Genomic DNA, 15,719 nt, shown 5'->3' on the forward strand with positions numbered 1-15,719 from the left:
GAGTCCCTCCATCATAGCTCCTCCACTGAAGTGTCCACCAAGACTATCTCTTGGTCTCGACCATGAGAAGTCCACCCAAGCATCATCAAATGTGTGCCCTTCAATCTGTCCATGAGTCATGCCGGGCACTTAGCCAATTCTCCATGTGGCTAAAGCATGACCCAATCCTCCACAACGATCATCATGTTCCTCCCTTGTCAAGGGCCCTTGCACCTTCTACCATAAGGTCACAAGCAACCCCAACAAGCCCTGCAATGATCAACAATCCTTGTCCTGCATCATCATCAAGAGGCTCTTCCTCATTCATCCATGTCTGCAAACCACACGATCCTGGTCCAACTTGATCATCCTCAAGTTCATCCTCCATCATGGTCATGTCTGCAACATCTTCAACTATCACGGCTTCCTCTTCCTAGTCAGCACAATCTGCAACTTCATCTTGCTCCATTGTCCAACCAAGTTGAAGAAGTTCATCTTCAACAGTCTTCTCCAAGGCTTCAAGTTCCTTTCGGATCCGGGGCTTCTCTTCTTTCAACCTCTTCAACCTGTACAAGGTAAGCAAGAGCTTCCCTTCACGTTCTCCCAAACTTGCCATGCCTTGTCGTTCAGCTTGGTCCAAGCACTAAGCTTCACCTCTGCTAAACCTGCTTCCACTGTCATCAACAGTCAAGTGTATATACACCTGCTTCACCCAGCTCCCTGCAAGACTCCTCCAAGTCTTCAGACTAGCTCTGATACCAACTGTCACGCCCCTACACCTGCGGTAGTCTTCCAACCGCTTGTAGCAAGGTGCGGCACCACCGAACGCTTTCTTTTCACCAATACTAACATTCGTGGACTACACCTACTTTCACATTAACATTACTTAGCTTGTGTTTCACAACCAAGTAAACATAATTATCCTTTATACTTAATGAAGCCCATACTCATTCATTATCATCATGCAATTATACCAAGAACAACAATAATTGCAACAAGTATAAAGGGGAGGGGCAACTCCCCGTAATGTGAGTCTGCCCGACAATTTATTAAGAATATCAGTTTACAATACACAAGTGTGTCTTGGCCGAACCAAGTCTCACACTTAACCAGATTTTACAAAGAGAGGCAATCCTGCCTTTACAACATCTTGTGCATCTCTTGCACAAAGGACGGTGCTCACCCGAGCCACCAAGAATCCTTTCCAAGTCTTCCACTAAGAACCGCACCTTAGAAATCCACTCGAGCACACCTTGCCCAATCCACAACCAGCTTCAAGAGACTTTGAGTGCACCTTCTAAGAGTGGCGCATGAGGTATGCACACTACCTCTTATTTCTGCGCACTACTTTACCCCTCACCTTATGCGTACTTCTCAAGTGCGAAGTTGGATGATCAAATGATCTCATTGTATGCCATATATATATGATTCTTCCTTAGTTTCATATGTGGTCCCTTATGTGGGTGGTAGCCCCTTGGCCGACCCCCAAACTAGCACAACGCACCCTTAAACCACTTATCCTTAAGTCGGCCATGCCCCAACGCAGCCTCCTCCAAGTCGTAGTATAAAGGTTCATTGCTCCACGCATTTTCCATAAGTGTCGTAATTCTGTTCATGGTATCGTCGCATTGTCGTGCACGGTTTCGTCGCATTTCTGCTCGCACATCGTTCAGCACGCGCCCGCCCGCGCCCTCGTGCACGGCGACTTCGCCCGGCGCCTGTCGCACCCGCAACCGGAGGTCCTTACAGGCCCTGTCTGTTTGTTTCTTTCGTGTACGTCGAGAAATACACACTGAATATCTGATTTTGTAATTTGATATTTCGTCAACTAATTACTCGATATAGATGGTGCAGTTGAACGACAAATAGAAAATTAGTTAAATTGTAATTAAGTTGGAAGTAGAAAATTTATTGATATTTAGATATTCGGTGAATAGTTTTATTGTTCATGTATCAAAATTTTATTTTTAAATATTTTATCAGTGGAGAGTTGAAATTTTGTTAAAAAAATATCGTTTTAGCCCAAGTTTTTGGAAAATGAAAAGAAATACACAAAACTGTCCCAAACTCCCTACCAACTCTAATTAATCAATTATAAAAGAGTAAATATATTTCAAAATATTAATATAAAATTGTGTTATATTTAATAAAATATTTAATTAAGGCAAAGATTAATGCAAACACAAAGGTAAACTAATTATATATATATATATATATAGATATATAGATATTTTATCTTTATATTTTTTTTCTGGGTAAAAGTAACTTCTATATTAAGCAGGAAAAGTATTTACATAAATTACATCAACGGAGGGGGTGAAGGCCACCCTCAAACTAAGACAGCTGGGACAGACTAACAGACCTTTGAGACAGCATTACAAAAATTGTCCAGATGTGCACCTTGGACAACATTATAGTTCACAAAAACCGACTCTATTACCTTGCTAACTCGAACTTTTAACAAGCTGCCACTATAGGGCCGAGAACAGGAACTGAGCGAGATTGAGGAGTTGACCAACATAGACAATAGCAAAAAAACAAAAATGCAGAAACCTGGAGAAACGCCTTCGAGCAAATTCAGGAAGGGTGACTGGGCGAAGTTGGCGGTTGCCTTTGCATCGAGCTGGGCGGATCGAGCCATTTGACGGACTCCTCATCCACCTGAAGATGCCCCTCCAAACCCTGAAGAGCGAAAACCGGTTCCGCATTCCCAATTTGGACACAGTTTATTGATGGCTGAATCTCTTGCATTGATTCATCACAAATTGAGCTCGCCTGGTTCTGAGCCTGCTGAGGCTGGTCGACATGTTCCGTGGGTGCCTGCGGACGGGGCATCCTATGCACTCTTCCTTGCATATCCCCCAGTAGAATTTCGTTGCTTTGGAGACTGTCAAAAGCAGGGGAGGGCCATGAGGGGTTGATAGGAGGCGCCTCTGAAAGATACACAGTGAAATCGACCATAACATCCGACTGAAGGATTCCTCTGGGTATGCGAAGGCGGAAAGACTGATAGGAATCTCGCATTAGCAGAAATTCCTCCTCAGAGCTGGAAGAGGAGGGGGAAATGGCAGCCATAGGTGCTATCGGGTGTGGTTCCTCCCTTTCTATCTCATAGCGAACCCCTGAACGCCCACCACGGCAAGGCACGCCCCTACGACGCATCAGTGGTTCCAACCTGAGCGCCTTGAGACACTGCTCAATATTCTGGAGATAATGTTGCAGGGCAGTAGTTTGCTCGTTGCCCACTGCAAACAACATTCCTTTACCGACATTCTGTGCGATGTTGGTATATAACCAAAACTTCGCCCTCACCAGATGCTGCGTACCTGACTCCATTACATCAGATCTCCTCGAGACCGGAGCAGGTTTGCTCGACATCAATGCGACCTCAACCGTGCTCTGTCCTCCCTTAATTTCGTTTGCCTGGAGCATTGAATGATTTTTAATCGCCATCGCAGTCTCGTACCTGCTCGCTGCCTTGGCTTTGAGACAGGTATAGAGGCGCGGGAGAGCCTTAATGGCCATCTGCCATTCATGCTTGATGGACACCCGCATCCGGGGGAAGGATGTCTTTGTGCACCAAAGAGACGCATTCCTGCTTGAGTTTGTCATCTTCAACCATATCCAAAGAGCCGGAGAAGAAATGAGTCGACTGTGACACTCCCTGATTTGCTAGCCGATCGGCTACTTGGTTAGCTGTTCTTCTTACATGATGGAAGGATAGATTGTGGGGAGCGTGGAGCTTTTCTTCCAGGGATTCCAAACGGCTTAACAATCTCCAGCTCTTCGCTATTTTGACTGCCTTAGCTCCTGCCTGCATTCTTTTAGTTGCCTCTATAAGAATGAGAGAGTTGCCTTCTACTTCTAGAGGGGAGAGGTGATGTTGTTCAGCTAAACAGATTCCTTTCCAAAGACCCTCTAGCTCCGCGGCATCATTAGTATCTTTCCCTATTGAGCCATAGAATACTAGCATTTCTTCGCCGTTATGTCTACGGATTACTCCTCCGAAGCCTGCTGGGCCAGGATTGCCTTTGGCCGCACCGTCGAAGTTCAGCTTGTATGAATTGTGTGCAGGCGGGGACCAAAAGGATGGTGAAGCGGATCTGGTGGAAGGTTTAGTGGTCGTTTTGACTAGGGATTTAAGATCAAGATTCCATTCCTTCATAATGCGACATTCCTGTGGATTTTCCGGCATATCATTATCACTCCAAACTCTGATAGCTAGAGTTTCCTGTAAGTTCTTTTTAAGCGTGAGCCAGAGATCATCTATGGATCTAGATGTGCTATTGAAGATTCTGTGGTTGCGTTCTTTCCACAGGGTCCAGTATAGAAATCCTGGTATAATGCGCCATAAGGAGTTGAGGATCTTGCACTTATATGGATATTTTTCCCAGGTCCTTATGGTTTCTGTGATGTCCTCCAGCCTGGGGTGAGCTCTCATGTTGCATTTCTCGACTTTCTCCCAGATTTGCTTTGCTAATGGGCATTCTTCCATTAAATGATTGATGGTTTCACAATTTATGTTGCAATTTGGGCATCTGGATGGCCCTACAATGCCCCTTTTGATCAGATTGTCCCAGGTAAGAATACGTTTTCTGCTAAGAAGCCATAAAAAGGTTGAGATTTTGGGCCAATGCCCGGTTTGCCATACTTGCTCCCATAGTTGATCTTTAACCGCCCTGAGGGAATCTAGCTGCCTTGCCCGAATTAATTTCCCAGAAGCTATGATCCTGGATGAAGCTGCTTTGGGTTTTTGCGTTGTTCCAAATGAGTGATCCCTGCACAGTTGGATTGATTCTGATGAGGTCATTCCATTGACTGCCGCGGGCATATTTAGCTTGCCATAGTTGGGCCCAGGGGGTGTTTGGCTTGGAGACCCAATTCCACCAAATTTTAGCTCCCATAGTGTTATTGCTTTGGAGCGGATCTCGAAGACCTAGCCCTCCTTCTGATTTGGTTTTGCATACCTCTGTCCATCTAACAAGAGCCCATTTCCTGTTCAAGCTTGTGGATCCCCAGAGAAGGTTCCTCTGAAGATTGCGAATTTCTTTTAGAATCCCTTTCGGAGCTGCTAAGATAGAAAATAAATAAAGCGGCATAGCTTGTAAAACTGATTTGATAAGAACGAGTCTGCCTGCCAGATTTAATGCCCTGAAAGTCCAGGATGAAAGCTTTGATTCTAATTTGTCCAATAACGATCTCCAAGATACCTGCTTGATTGCTGAGTCGGTAAGGGGGGCACCTAGGTATTTTGAAGCCAGGTGGGAAATTGTAAATCCCAGAATCCGGGCTATAATCCTTTGCAAGAAGGGGGGGGTGTTAAAGAAGAAAAGTTGTGATTTTGAGGCGTTAATGGATGTGCCTGAAGCTTCAGAGAAGAGGGATAGAAGGGATTTGTAAGCAGAGGCTTCTTTTGCAGAAGGATGCCCAAAGAGCATTGTATCATCAACAAATTGCTGATGCGTTTGAGGAGAGCGACCATGAAGGGAAATTCCTTTAAGGGCATTAGAGGATACAGCTGATTTGAGGAGCCTGCTTAGGCCTTCAGCCATTAATACAAAGAGAAAAGGAGATAGAGGGTCCCCCTGCCGGATGCCACGAGAGGGGCGAAAAGGAGGTGAGGGGGATCCATTCAGAATGACAGAGAAACTAGGAGAAGTGATGAGGTTCATGATCCATCTGGTCCAGGTTGCACTAAAGCCAAAAGCTAAGAGCATTTTGTGAATGTATTTCCAGCTAAGCTTGTCGAAGGCTTTAGAAAGATCCAATTTGAGAAGCATACCTGGTCTCTTGAGAAGCTTTAAAGAGTGTATGACTTCGTTTGATAGAATAATTCCATCCATGATCTGCCGACCTTCAACGTACCCTGTCTGTTCTGGGGAGATAAGCAAGGGTAGGAGCGGTTTGAGTGGGTTTGCAATAACCTTTGAGATGAGTTTGTAAATTACATTACAGAGCGCTATTGGCCGATACTTCTCCGGTTTGTTTGAGGCTGCTTCTTTGGGTACCAAGGCAATGAAGGTTGAGTTGAGGGCCGGTAGTACCCAATGCATGCTGCGGGATTTTTCCACCAGATCCCAGACTTCAATTTTTATGAGATCCCAAAATTCATGGAAGAAGTTGGCCGTGAATCCGTCAGGCCCCGGTGCCTTTCCGTCTTTGAGCTGAGCTATGGCGTCTTCTACTTCCCTTAGCGTGACTGGCTGGAGCAGTTGAGTATTGTGATCCTCATTGATGATTTTAGGAATGTGCTATGTGATAGCTTGGATTGCCTCATCTCTGTTTCCATTAGGCTCCTTTAGTACGTCCTTGAAATATCCAATGAATTCTTTCTCCATATCTTCATGAGCTTCCACTCTTTCACCCTGCTGATTGTTAACAAAGGTGATTTTGTTGTGCATACGCCGTTGGATGGTAGTTTTGTGGAAAAATTTAGTATTTCTCTCACCCTCTTTGAGCCAGCTTATTCGCGACTTTTGCCGCCATAAAATTTCTTCTTGTTTTTGACGCTCCTCTATTTGACTCCAAAGGATTTGCTCTTGTTGAGTTTGTTCTTCGGTGTGTCCTTCCAGAATGAATCTTTGTTGTAATTCTTTCATCTGCTGTTCTAATTTGTGTCTGTTCTTCTGTATGTTGCCAAAATGATCTTGGTTCCAAATTTTGAGAGTTTGCTTCAAATGTTTCAGCTTTTGTTGGAACTGATACATTTTAGCTCCTGCCGGCGAGATGAAGGATGTCCAGGCTTGATTGACCACTGCCTTAAAATTATTATCAGTGAGCCAGAAGGCTTCAAATTTGAATGGTCGATTGCTGCAATTGCCAGGTCTGGACCATTGGAGAAGAATGGGCCAATGATCTGAGCCTCCTTGTGGAATGATCTCGGCACTGAAATCTCCTCCGAGGTGGATGGCATTGTCTGAAACTAAAAATCGGTCTAATCGTGATGCGATTTGGTGAACCCCTTTTCTTTTGTTCGACCAAGTGAAGATGCCATTTGAGGTGGAGATGTCCATGAGTCGATTGTCTTGAATGAATTGCTTGAAGCCGCTGCTATCACTGTCTAGCCTGGTCCTTCCCCCTTGTTTCTCTTCCATGGATTTTATGATGTTGAAATCGCCTCCTCCGATCCATAAAGGAAAGTTTCTGTTTGCATTGAGGAGGGAAATCGTGTCCAAGAGATCTAATTTTTGCTGTATTGTCTGCGGGAAGTAAACATTGGAAAGATGCCCATGGATGTTGGTACCGATGAGGTGGAATGTTGCTTGAATGAGATGCAGAGTGGCATGAAAATTATCAAGTGACACAATCTGTGGATTCCATAGAATGGCTAGACCGCCGGAGGCCCCAGAGGCGTCTACTGCAATCGAACTGCTACCTGCCCAGACTTTGTTACTGAGACTGTCTATTGTTGAGCTGCTACATTTTGTTTCCTGAATAAAGACTATTGCTGGTTTTTCTTGCATTATCAGGTTTTTAATCACTCTGTGTTTTGCGGGACTGTTAAGTCCTCTTACATTCCAAGAGATAAGCTTCATGTAGACGGGGATTTGGGCTTGTAGAACTTGGTCAACTTGGGGAATTGCCCCGAATCCATGAGTATTTCACCTACTGCTATTGTGCGCTGTAGATCTGTTTTTCTGCCCCTTTTCTTTGGTTCTTTGATGATTTTTCTTCCATCCCAATGACTGCCTCCTTGGATGCCCAAACTTTTATGGTGTTGTACCCTTGTGAGGACTCCTTCAATTTTGTCTAATTGCCAGGGAGGGATTGAGTTATACTCTTTTTGCTTGCATGCTGCCTCCAATTTGGATATGTCAAGCTTGGATATGTCGAATTCCTCTAGATCGACATCTTCTCGATCTTCCTCCATGTCATTTGAGGCAATGAGGGCTTCCTCCATGGATTGATCATGAAGACTTAGGGCTAGGGCTGCATCTAGATCCATATCTGAAGCTTGAGGAATCTCGCTTAGCATGGTTTTCCCTTTGGAAATGATTAGAGACCCTGGCTCTGAGACAGAGATGGGTTTTTCAGCAAAGGGAGGATTAGCAGATTTAGATGAGGCCGGTTCAGAGCGGTTGAGGGACGACTGGGTGGGGTGCAGCAGTTCTGGGATATTCGCTTTGGGGCTGATTGGAATGTCTTGTGAGGCTAGAACGGAGAAGCGATTCTGGGGGGGCGCTTTGAAAGCTGGAGCTGGATTAGCTTGGTTTTTTTTTGCATGTCGGCGACGGATGGGGATTCTCGTGAAACCATCAGGGTCCAAGTTACTATCACTGGAGGGGAATTTGGGCTGCACATTTAAGGGACAATCACGGAAGAGGTGACCATGCTCATGACATTTTCTACAACGAAAAGGGATGTGCTCATAATCTAGAGTCTGTTTCCATTCATAATCATCGTGAAAAAGACTTACCGTGTCTGCTAAGGTCTTGGTGAGGTGCATCTTGACGCAGATCCTGGCGTAAGAGGTGTATTTGCGCGTCTTGGTTTCAGTAGCCACTTTGATGAAGGTTCCCAGCTTGTTGCCTATGTCTGCCAGCGTTTCTTCTCGCCAGTACTCCACCGGAAGGGAATACATTCTGATCCATACAGGGGCCCAACTAAAGTCTTCTTTATCTGGATTGAATCGAGGCTTCCAATCCGTTAGATATAGACCTGAAGAGTTGAAGAAGTACGGGCCTCCTTCGAATATCCTTGTTTTGTCTTCTAAGCAGTTAAAAATTGCTGTAAAGAAGCCCTTTGGGCCGAGCTGTAACGTAACTTGTCCTTTGGGCTTCCATTTGGAGGCTATCCAACCTTGTAAGGCTTTTTCTGTGGGCCAAAAGCCCAAGAACTTTCCAATGAGTGCGTAATCTTGCATAAATTGGATTTCCCCATTGATGTGGTGGCTTGGTAGTTCGATCTTGATCGGATCTGCTGCCTTTGGGATACAAGTCGCTGAAGTCACTTTTGTCTGAAAGGAGCCAGTTGTGTTGTGCCGACCATTGCTTTCTTCATCCTCCACTTTTCGATCTGAGGACGTCTGTCCTTCTGGCGTCTTTTGCTGGTCTTGTTTCTTCTCTAGGTCTTCGATTGCAGAGTGCCGTATTTCTGCCTTTTGTTGCTTGTCAGTTTGGGTTGTCCCCATTGGAGGGGAGGCAGAGCTCTCCCCTCCTACAACATCCTCCATAGGACTGTCAGTAGCAGAGCCTGCTGCAGCCAGCACAGGTTCTTTCGGCGGCGGCGGCGTCTAGGTTTTTTTTTTCGCACAGTCGCTTCAGCATCAGAGCTCTTAGGTCTCGATCGGTTTCTTTATTTTATCTTTATATTAATTAATAGGTTAAAATGAGATATTTTTAAATTTACAATTATATTTATTATAACATATTTAGCCATATTTTTATATATAAAATGATTAGGTTTTTATTATTTAAAATCATATGATTCTAAATTTGAAATTTAGTAAAATTAATTTTAAATTAATAAAATTGTAAATATAGGAAAATAATATTATTTCAAATTCATTTAAATATGACACTAAACTTTTACCCAATTTAAATTTATAATCTTTAAAAAAAAAAAATTAAATACTATGAAATTGTTTAACTTAATATATATTTTTGTTTACTATTATACATTTGAAAGTTACACCTATCTCCTTTATATATATATATATAAATAATTTTAGATATTGAATGTAACCATGAAAATAAAGAATTTATTAATTCAATGTTTAATATAGTTTTGATCATTATAAAAAGGTTTGCTACCAATAATAAATTAGGATAGAATAAATAAAATATGTTATTAAGATTCATTATGGTAAAGTTAATTGAGTAAATTTGTATCACTATGTATATATAGACTCAGATCTATGATTTGTAAAGTTATTATAATGTTTGATTTATTTTCTATTTTTAGTTTTTGTTTGCTAGTTCATGTGAGTTTTGAGATGACTACATGATTAATGTATGGTTTAAGTAGCCTTGTTCTAGGGGCATGTAAGTTGTCAAAATCATCATCCTGTATCCATGTGGGCCACAAACTCGTTAGCATGACTAGATTTTATCCGAATAAATTTTAATCATTGGTCTTTATGCCACCGAGTTCCTTAACGAAACACCATGTAAAAGTCTATTTGAAGACACATCCGCTTAACTTTAGAATTTTTAATTATAATTAATTGTAATTAATTATATCTTATCAAAATTAATTATTCCTAATTACTTTCAACAGTAAATTATAATTTAAGTACCATATTTAAAGATGATACACCAAAATCAACCCTATTAAATTTTATCAAAAATAATAAATTATAGTTAACTATAATTAATTAAATATAATCAAACACACTTAATCAATTAAAAAATTAATAATATCAAAATGATTAAATAAATAATATTTAAAATTAAAATATAGTAAATGATATATGTGTCGTGAGGATCAGGGAGGGACACATGCTTGCCACTGAATTTTTTAATCAAAATTGCTTTTCTCACATAAACTTTCATTCTGAAATTCCCTTCTACTATATTCATGTTAAATAAATATTCATGTTAAATAAATAATGAATTAAAAAAATTATCATATTAATATATGATATATAATTGATGACACCTGCTCCATTTGGCAGCACTGGCCTGATAACTTAAATAGTTTTTTCGAACATCTTAATAATCAGTCAAACTCCATTAAATTCACCATGGAGCATGAAATGGATGGTTACCTTCCTTTCCTTGATGTCCTCATCTCTAGAAAGGTTGATGGATCTTTCTCCCATCAAGGGTATCGAAAAAAATTCATACTAAATATTATTATAATAATAACAATATTGATATTTTTTTCATTTATTTATTTATTTATTATTATTATTATTATTATTATTATTATTACTTTATTTTATTTTATTTTCTATTTATATATATATTTTAACTCTTTGTATAGTTTTTCATGGGTTTTATTCCTTATTTTTTTTGCTATGTATTTATTAATTTATTAATGACTCTATTTATAATTAATTATACATTCTATCCTAATAGTTATATTTTCTATCTATTTATTTAATTGTTAAATCCCATTTAACAACCAATTAAATTAAATTATTTATATATTTATTTGGTCCCTTATTACAACTAACTTCCTATTAAATTAAATTATTTATATTATTTATATATTTATTTTCGAGGTTAGAACCCTAGTCCATTTTAGCCGTTGGCCTAGCTAGCCATTGGAGGCTCTGCTCAAGCTATTTAACATGCAAAGCTGGATCTGGTTCTTGAACTTGTCCTGAGGATGAACCACATTGGCTGGTTCGTCGACAAATGATAGATCTTTTGATTTACGCCGAAAAATCTCTCATAAGATCTTTTGATTTACGCCGAAAAATCTCTCATAAACCTGATATGGATAACAAAAGCCTCAATTCCATAATTAATTATATCTCATCCAAATTAACTATAAGTAATTACATTTATTATTATCTTATAATTTAAATAATTATAATTAAAAACTTTATCAAAATTAATAATATTAGACTCTAGCTTTTGAGAACTTATAGTACTTTCCCATAATATTTATTACAATAAAACATTTGGTAGATTTAAATTTAAGTTAAATCTAAACAAATTTATAATATTTTAATTATACAATATATTGACATATAATTATTAATGATGATAATAATTTCCTTTACATATAATTATGGAGTCGTCTACCGAGGCAGAAGTCAAAAGTAGTCGGAATTTGGGCAAAAAAAAATTAAAAGATATTATAAAGACAGTGTTTAAATAATGCTTTTTTACATGAAATAGATTCAGCACCATCAAAATCTGTAAAGCCCCTAAAATTATGAAATTTGACAATTTTTACTTGGATTCACAAAAATCCCTGCTAAATTATTTTAAAATATAACCAGAATTTCCAGAACTTTTAGAGCAAGAAAACATAATCATTAAACTACAATTTATGGAGTTGTCTTTAAGGCGACTTTTTGGACTTTCCAGTACTATCGAAAAAATTGAAGTGAAATCTTGATTTTTGTTATTTAAACTGTTGTTTTTACTATATATATGGATTCAGCACCCTGGAAAATCCATAAGGCACTTCGATTGCATATGATTATCCATCAAGTTTGTGATTTCAATAAATTCCTGCCGGATTTTAGAGAAATTTGACAAAAAACCAACTGTAAAAACTTCCAAAAAATTACACTAAAAACAACTCCTATAATTATCACTTCATAATCCCAACACCACGTGATTCGACGCCGTATAAAAAGGCCCGTTGGACATTCACCGACATGACCCTCTCAAAATCCTCGAGTGATGTCTGCCATGGACGACAACAGACCGACTGAGAACTATTTGGATTACTTTATATTTATTTTCTTAAAATATAAATTTAGACAGATAGTGAATTTTTAAGGTGCGGTGAAATCATTTGATTTATCAAATTAAATAATTTTCATCAAATTAAATAATTTTCGTAAGTTAAAAATAAAAATAATTACTTTAGATTGTTCACAAAAATTAATGATTTATGGAGAAACATGGTTTTTTAAATAAAAACAATTACTTTACATTATTCACAAAAATTAATGATTTATGGGCAAATATGTTTTTTACCTAGTTAAATAACAAAATCATTATCCAAGAAGTTTAGATATACTAATCTGCGAGCCAATAAACACTGAAAAAAGAACGTATATAAAAATTATAGGACAATTATAATAAATATTTCTAATTATGGGATCATGTTTTTGGTCATTGAGAGGCTAGTTCATTGGCTCTTTTTGCTCCCATTTTTTCGTTTAGGTTATTTTAAAAAATGATGGAATTTGTTTGTTCTCTCTTTAAGCCATAGAAATTCTTTGCATGATACTTGATCTCAATATTATTAGTCACTTGAGAAACTATTATACCTATGCCAAAGACTATTTTGTAGACTATTTAAAACTTTCCTTCAAAGGTCGTAATTGTATGGAGGATGCCTTGACATTGATCCTCTTTGATTTCTAGAACTTGAATGATTAGAGTTTTGACTAGCTAACAAGTCTCTTCTATTCGAAAGAACATCACCTCCCAAGTTTTGGTCCAACAAATTCATCTAGGATTTAAATTTCACTAAGATATTTCCTTTTCTCCTTAACCCTCTTTTCTAGTTCATCAAATTTTGTTTTATACAACATAGAGCTACATTCATGAATGAGTCTCTCTACCTCCATGGCATCTTTCTTGGCCCTATAAATGTTCCTCAAATTCATAGAGCTAGAAGCCCTTAAAGAGAAAACCTAAGGCCTTTTTCTCTTTCCCATTCTTGGATTTCCCAAATTTCTTTTTATTTTGGATAAGATGATTTGGCTAGCAACAAAACTTGATCCCCTTGCAACTATATTAATGAAATTAACCCAAGAGATAGGAAACCTAGCATGGACATTGCAAACAACAACCTTAAACATAGCAGACCTCAAAAGAATAGAAGCAAACCACCTAACCCCTATAGAGTAGAGAAAATTCAACCCTCCTCACTATAACCTAGAAACTAGAAGTGAACCAAAGCATAGATGCAAAGGAAAATAAGAAAATTACCTAAGACCTCATGCCACTAAGCCTATAAAGAAGTTCTAGAGAAATCACAACAAAGAAGCCTTTCTTTCTTCCTGAGACTTTTAAACCATTTAAGCAATTCCCTCCATTATTAAATAACCATTCGTCCCATCTTGTTGGAGGACTCTTCAATTTGAACTACAATTGTCCATTCCTCACTACAATTTCATCATGAAAACACCCTTTGGTATCACTCCATAAATAGTTGCACCTTACATTCCTCAAATCACACATGAATTATATTTGCACCTTCACATATTACTACCACAGTTATCAATTTAGCATCAACCAGAAGAGGGTTTGTACCCCCCCCCATAACCTCACTCATCCTTACCTTCACATCCAGAGAACTTGCTAATGGATGAGATGCCAAATACTAATTCAAGGAAGAGTGGTAATTGATTGGCATGTAAAGATGGTCATCACCCCAGTCATTAACACTCAATTTAATTGAAATCATATTTGTTAATTTTATGATATTAATCTAAATATATTCTTTTGAGTTAACCACACTATAATCATGACTATCATCCATCGATAATGGTAGGTCCCTATAGTACTAGTGTAACCCTTATTGTTGTTAATACAACCCCCTTATTATATTTTTGTGCTGATGTAGTCCCCATATTGTTATTATTGTTCCCCATAGAAGCCCACTAATGTTATTATTGTGCCCTTACATTATTATTGTTATGTCAGCTTTGATTATATTATGACCCCTTAGACTCCTATATATAGAAAGGAGGTCTTGTCATTTGTAATATCCAAGAATTGTTCATTTCTGTAATGTAAAGGAGGTTGTCCCCTTGAAGAGGCTAAATTCTAAGGTGTTTATCTATCTTTTCTATCTTTTTGTGAGCTGGTTTCATAACATTTGGTATCAGAGCTTTGGATTCTAGGGTTTCGCTGCTCCAAATAGGTCATCGTGGAATTTGCGCTATTACTCTTTTTCTATGATTTTTTAGATGCTAAGAAAAAACCCATTTGACACGAAATCTCGTTGAACCTCATGTCCGAATTTCAAATTTTGTCTCGCTATATTTTAGGATATATGATCTGAGGAAGTTATGGTTTTTCCAAGCTTCAGAATTTCATCTAAAATAGGTCATCATGGAATTTTCGTTATAAAATTTTCTCTATGAAGTTTCAGAACCTAAAAAAAAAAACTCATTTGAGAAGAAATCGGTCTAAAGCTCAGGTCCAAATTTCAGATCTCATCTCGCTATATTGTCGGATATATGATCTAAGGAATTTAGGGTTTTTGTAGACTCCTCAATTACATCCTAAACAGGTGACCTTGGGAACATAGTCATAACTTTCTCTCTAAGCATCAGATTGAAATTTCATAAGAAGGTATAGAACGAGGACAGACTTTATTTTGTTTGGGTATAAATTTGAAAACCTAATGTTGAAACAGTGACACATGGCACGTCGTACAAGTTCACTATGCTAAACTAGTCTATAATCAGGTCATTGCAGGAGATTGGGAATAAATCTTTCTTCAGGAATCAAATTGCGATCAGAATTGTAGAGTTAGAAAGAGGACTTAGAGGGCTATTACAAACCGAAATTTTAGAACTTAAAGATCTAAAAGTACAGAGTTATAGTCGTTTCAAGATTGAGCTCCTAAAATCAAGAAAAAGCAAGATGAGGAAGTTTGATGGAAAGGATCCAGTAAATTGGATACTACACATGGAGAAATATGTTGATCTACATGGTGTACCACCATTACAAAAGGTATGTATTGCATCTAATTATTTAGAACCGAATCAATTTTTATGGTATAAAGGGCTTTGTTCTCATAAACCACTTGTCACATGGTTAATTTTCACGAAGGAAATGATAGCACATTATGAGGATACAAAGAAAAACACCTTCTTTAGCCAAGTGTTAAATCTCAAACAAAAGGGTTCAATGGTAGAGCACATTGAGGACTTCAAAAAATTGAATATAAGGGTAAATGATATTCCAGAGAAGAAAATGGTTGATGTCTTCATAGGGACTTTAAAGGATAACATTCAACACGAGGTTTGTCTTTGGGAACCTAATTCATTAGAGAAGGCATTCAGGTTGGTAAGAAAAATTGAAAGTGAAATTATGGAAACAAGGAATTCCACCACTCATGACTATAATGATGGAAGTGATTTTTCTCCT

The 15,719-nt window shown here is 38.5% G+C and overlaps 1 protein-coding gene across 1 annotated transcript; it reads right to left on the reverse strand.

Moving 5' to 3' along the window:
• Nucleotides 1-3,511: 3,511 nt before the first annotated feature.
• On the reverse strand, nt 3,512-4,474 carry LOC149220774 (uncharacterized). The gene has a single exon (XM_089387202.1). The coding sequence runs from the start codon at nt 4,472-4,474 to the stop codon at nt 3,512-3,514; it is 963 nt and encodes a 320-aa protein (XP_089243328.1).
• Nucleotides 4,475-15,719: the final 11,245 nt, after the last annotated feature.

This window comes from Pinus tabuliformis, chromosome Q (genome assembly GCF_031772625.1).
Source record: "Pinus tabuliformis cultivar Carrire ecotype Pingquan chromosome Q, CPIR1, whole genome shotgun sequence".
Lineage (NCBI taxonomy): Eukaryota > Viridiplantae > Streptophyta > Pinopsida > Pinales > Pinaceae > Pinus > Pinus tabuliformis.